The sequence below is a fragment of the Myiozetetes cayanensis genome, unplaced genomic scaffold, assembly GCF_022539395.1.
Source record: "Myiozetetes cayanensis isolate MyiCay16 unplaced genomic scaffold, myiCay2020 scf2-11, whole genome shotgun sequence".
NCBI lineage: Eukaryota > Metazoa > Chordata > Aves > Passeriformes > Tyrannidae > Myiozetetes > Myiozetetes cayanensis.
Window position 1 is genome coordinate 108,270,296 of NW_026087411.1, and position 6,000 is coordinate 108,276,295.

At 39.9% G+C, this 6,000-nt stretch overlaps 1 protein-coding gene across 1 annotated transcript in view; it reads right to left on the reverse strand.

Annotated features, from left to right (window-relative positions):
- ITSN2 (intersectin 2) overlaps nucleotides 1-5,587 on the reverse strand; it is a 69,045-nt gene extending 63,458 nt beyond the window's left edge. The window contains exon 1 of the mRNA XM_050316962.1: nucleotides 5,363-5,587. Coding sequence (XP_050172919.1) covers nucleotides 5,363-5,393 — 31 coding nt within the window. The 5' untranslated portion in view covers nucleotides 5,394-5,587. The remainder of the gene's footprint in view (nucleotides 1-5,362) is intronic.
- Nucleotides 5,588-6,000: the final 413 nt, after the last annotated feature.

The window sequence follows — 6,000 nt, forward strand, 5'->3', positions numbered from 1 at the left end:
CTTCCTAAAATGCAAGCTCTGCCTTAAGGCAATCAGACTTTTTTCTTGACCATGGTCCAGAAAGTCACTGCTGACAGAACCATTCCCATTTCCAGCCCAACAGCTGATTCATCTCTATTTACCCTTGTGCTAACATTGTACTCAAAGACAAGTTCATTTCCTTCCTTAATCTTGTTCTTCCTATTAAGAAAAAAATAAAGTGTAAATTTATGTACTGAGAAGTAAATGCAGTGAAATTAAAAAAAAAAAAGAAAAAAAAAAAGAAAAATCACCCAAACAGCAAAGCCAATCTCTTTATTCTCTCCCAACACTTAATTCATTTCTCTTGGGTAACATCGAAGCCTAACTTTGCATCTATTTCACTTCCTGGGTTTTTTTCTCCTCTTCAGCAGATAACCCAAATTCTACCCTATATGCTACAAGATGTCTCACCAGTGCCTTAGGCAACAGCACACAGCACTCCTTATTTCACCCACCACATTTTAGGATGCATTTCCTTTCCCTCAAATCACGTAATTACTACGTGATCATCTAATACATCCGGTTGCCTTCCTCCTTAGTCACAGCCAACTGCTGAGCTCCCAATACACAGCAAAAATCCTTCCAGCCCATAATGCTATGGTAAAACTCTATTTGGAGACAGCATAACAGAAATGTGATGAAATTTAACCAATGATATGTGGTCCATACTGCGTAATTCTGGCTGGGAAATTACATCAAAGTTTGTGATATTGCCTAATTTACACCAGCATACATTTGCCTTTTACTGATAATATTGCTATAAATAATAACTAAGACTGGCCTCAAGATAAAATCCATAAAGAATACCATGATTACAACATTCCAGTTTAAAACTTGCATTTTTTCTCTCTTTTAGCCGGTTATTTCCCTAATGAAGTCCAACCATGGGAACTGTTACAATTTTTCTACAAAATTCAGTTAGTGAAGAAGGCATAAAGTAACAACCTTACCTTGTTAAAACCTGATTCCATTTACTCCATTTACCTCCATATCTAATTATTTCTTCCTTCTAAGATTTCCTCTTACATCTGCCATGTGAATCATATTATCCTCATAATTAAATATGAATAAGAGACTTTGTATTCCACAATCCTAGAGGGCTATTTCTGACTTGTTAGGATTAAAGAAAACACATAATATGGCAAACACAACTGGAAGTCTCATTTTTTACAGGGTGTAATAGTGGAGGATATAACCTCCCTGACTTGTGCATTTGAATTTTGCTCTGTATCAACTGACATCACTGTCCTCACTGAAAAGTGAGAGGAGGGATTAATTCATAAGTAAGGACAGAGAAAATATTTGTCCATGTCTCAGAATTTCTTTCCTATTCCTTCTTTTAGGTGGGAGAGCAAGTTCTGACATTTTCTTTGCAAGGTCTAATTCAGCTTTGTATCTTTATCTACGCTTGTTGATATGCAAGTCTACAGTTTCCATATCTACAGTGCACACAAGGTTAAGAGTCAGGTTGCATTCAAGCAGCTTTTAATTGAACTCTGATGACCAGGGCTCCTCCTAATTCAAAAAAAGTTCAGACCACAAGTCTTGAGACTGACTGTTTTAAAAAGAACACGCAACAGAACCTATCAGTGAGTGTTTTGACTTTGACACCAGGGGAACCAGGACCTCACACAACCCCTTCATGTTCACCCCAGTCTCCAACACACCTAAGTGTGGGACACAAAACTCAATTCTCTTCAGAGCAACACAAAATCCAGATTGACTTATGAAGGTTTAGGAGCACATGAAATGAGTCATGACTTACTTTTTGCACCTCAGTTTATCAGAGATTATTTTCCTGCTAGACCACAAAAAATTTGTATCAAAAGGAAACAGGTGGTAGGAGGGAAGAGGAAGGAAAAATAAAAACATAAACAAAAAAAGCATGCAGCCCAAAAATTCCAGTGCTACTTAAGGAAACAATGTGAAAGATACTGATCGGCAAATACTGCTTTCCTTGTTCCAGCGGGGCTGTTCAGATTAAATCTCCCCAAACCAAGATCCACCATCAGCATGGATATGAAACCCTGAACAAATCCAGCCTACAGAATAAGGAAGGCAACTTGGAACAGAAACATTTTACAACTACTCTCCAGATGGAAAGAAACATCCCATGGCAGTGAAGGCTACTTCTTGCTGCTCTGCGACAAAGGCTGCAATCACAGAAACAAATTAGATGGAAGTACATCTTAACCTATTAAAGAAAGCCTTTATTCTTTTAAGTGTTGTTTGTGGTTAGCACATTAAGTCTTTATTTAGAAACACAACTGTTGAAGATAGTTGTTATTTAGCTTAACTAAATGCCATTTCCAAAAGCTTTTGCAAGACTTGGGATGAATTCCTAGGAAAGCTTTGTCCAGATGGAGAACTGTATGTAAGGAGAATCAACTACCATAAACTAAGTTTGTATTATCGTTTTCACAGAAACAATGATCAATATTCAGACAGTTACAGGATAAAACTAAGCCCTCAGTAGGGAATCCTTGATCTTGTTTGCAGACTGGGGAGATGGATATGCCTGGAGTGGCTCTTTGGTAGAATGGACTCCACATAGATAAATGTATGTTATCCATCTGGTGCTGTAACTGGCAGACTTTATACATAAGCCACATGTTGCTCAGCCTTGCCTGTTCATATCAAATGTCATAATAACCTTTACACTTTGCACAGGATATAAATTTGTAAAGAAATCTACACACACTCTTTTGTCCTTCTTTTCCTCTTTGAATTTCCAGTTTACTAGTAAGGCATCTACAAAGGTCACCTTGGACAGCAATGGAGAGTCAAAGGGAACTCCTCTCTGCTGGTTGTGTCCTTTCGTGACTTTAGAGAAGAAAGGTCTGGCAAGAGCACGTGCCCCTAGAGCACACAACACTGCAATGAGCTGAAGTTTACACATGGCCACAGAATTACAAACCCCATGCCAGCTCTCAGTACAGCACACAGTTTGGCCATCAGCCACATGCTGAAGCTGGACAGTTCTGGGAGCCTGCTCAGTCAAGGTATATTCTGAAGGTGCCTCAATAAAGCTGAATGTCTCCACTGGAAGTCAAGCACGTGGCTCGGTTACTCTTCCTTCTCAGGGTTTTGTGCAGACTGGCTTTCTCTGCTTGGGTTGGTAAATAAAGTGTTGTAGCATCTCCTGTGTTTGGTTGAGACTGAGTATCAAGCTTTGACATTTGAACCCTGTAGTTCTCAAACTCCTTGTCACCCCGTGTCATATCATCACACACTTGTACACCCATCTGCTCCACACTATCCACTCACTCTTCTGTAACACTGAGTGCCAAAAATAATCCTGAAACAGAAACCTGAAACAGAAACTACTTCATGCCTTACACTAATCATGAACTAAAATCTACCTTCCTCCAAGGTACAATATTGTATCTTGATAAGAATAAAAGGTTTCTTCCCCCAGAAGAAAACCACCACTTCCTCCAGCAGGACACAAAAGGGAAGGGTCAACGCTGTGCTAAACCGAAGGTGAGGCAGACAGCCAGAGCTCCCAGGCTGCAGCAATGCCTAATGGCTTAGTTGCCTCACACATAACCTCATTCCTCATCTCGAGCTTCAAGTCACTACCAAGGTCTAACAACATAATTAGAGGTTTCCTGCAATGAGTGGCAAATGCAGGTGATCTACTTTGAATGCAACCACTACAGCAGTGCTAAGTAGAAAGGAAGTAGAGCACGGGTTAAAGAAGAATTTCAAGGGCAGGGGTTGCTCAGTATTTATCCAGAAATCACCTTAAAATTATTCCTTTTTTCCCCACCTGACTTGTTTGAAATTTAATCAATTCTGATGAGAAATATGACTACAAAACTAGACAGAGAGCCATTCAACTGTTCTGTGAGGAGCAACAGCTTAACTATTGCCTGGTGTTTCTCTTCCTATGCCTTTCAACACAGTAAAACTCTGTGAGGGGAAAGGCAGCATCCTCTGGCACCATTCCCTTTGAGAGCAGCAGACAGTACTGCCCAGGGGATCTCAGATCAAGGAAAGGATCACTCTCCCAAACTAAGGCTTCTGAGATCAAGTCATGTACATGCCCAGTGCTGTCAATACACTCCAAAACAAAGACACCAAATAACTTATTCATACATCAAACACGGAGACAGCCAGGAACATAAATTTGTACCTTCCCCGAAGAGATTTCTGAATGTTTATTTTAAACTGAGAAGCAAAAAACATGTGGCAATTAAAAAAAAATTTCATTATGTCCAGTAAAGTGGACATAATTTTTCCCCTATTATATAATATATTGACTCCTTTTACTTTTCCTTTTTTGTTAGGTCTGTGAAATAAAGTCCCTGGAACAAACTGCAGTTGATTGTATTAAAAAAAGTGTTGATCACAACAATTTTTTTTCATGAAATGTTTTATGCACATATGAAACAGGTATGTAAAACAAAGGGTTAATTTGAAATCTTAATGTTGTTCCTTTGAAAAAAAAAACCAACAAAACCAAAACACCTTTCCCTTACTCACCCAGTTTATCTCAGCAGTGACAATTTTCTAAATTAGTTCAATAAAGACCTCCCAGTCCTGCAGTAACCTTCACAGACAAATGAGCTAAGAAATACTCATTCTTGTATCTATTTCCCCACTTTCATCAGGAGAAATATTTACTCCTTATCTGGAATAACTGAATATGCAAAACAATACAAAACATCATTTCTATACTTGTACTTTCATTTTGGCCAGCTCTGTAAACAACAACATGCAAATGCCAAATTTCTGAGCACATCTTTGCAAATCACATCTTCACAAATAAGCTCTGTCCCATACATACACACATAAACAATTTTAAGGTTCCAACTCTCATATGTCTTTGAAAGGAAATCAGCATCAAACAAATCCAAAAGTTTCTATAGAGGAAGGGGCACAAAATGAAGAGGAGAAGTCTTAACTTTTTTTTTTTTAATTGACAAAGACTGGTTGTTTTCATCAGTGTCACAAACTGCTTGACACACTCAAATATTTTGTTTAAATAGCGTAATGGATTATAATGGAACACATTTTGTGTTGAATTACGTAACAGAAAAGGTATGCAAGTTTAATCAACTATTACTTAGCATATTCCCCACTTGAAGTCAGGCAGTGTTCACACTACAACTCACACATTCCTCAACCCTTTAAACGACCCGAGATTGCCAGACACTCCAAATTACACTGCAGTGATGCCCCTGCCGTGTCTCTCCCAGCCTCACAGCACAGGTTGGGCTACGGGAAGCGATCTGCAGCAAAGTGACCGTAACGCCGCTGCAGGTACCAAAAAACACACGCAAAACCAAGCCAAACCTCCCACCCCGACCTAAGCAAACCCAGCGGGGCTACTCACCGTTCATGGCTGTGGGAAACTGAGCCATCATGGTCCCGGATCTGCCTTGCTAGCTCTTAGCCATCTGCAACATAAAAACATCGTGCCATTAATAATGCAACAAGGGCAAAACTGCGCTGCGCTCCCGCTGAGCGGGGGAACGTCCGTCCCTTCAGCTCCCACTTCCGACAGCAAACAATGCCCGGCTTGGGGCTGCTGCTGAACCAGCTGAATTTACACTGGGGAGGGGGTGGGGGAATTTTTTTTGTCTTTTTTTTTTTTTTTTTTTTTTTTCTCTATAGGGTATGCAGTGCAGTCCTGGACCTTGTGGCACATTCTTAAAGGAAAACAGCACCAACTGTTCAGCAACTGCTGCGTGATGTACACAAACAGTTGCCAGAACATATGGCTGGGGACAGCCTTCTCCTGGCAGGAGCACAGGCCTGGGGTCCCAGCAGATCTTTGCCAGCTCTCCCTGGTAAATATTTATGTATATCATAAAAAACAGTGCAATCCTGAGCTCTGTAACCAAAAGCTTCTGCTGAGACAAGTGGAAGAACAATTATTATTCAAATTTATCCATTCCACTACTCCACACACTATTAACAAAGAAAATACTCTTACATGATGTATTCTGGAAAAAAGACTTGTCCTAATAA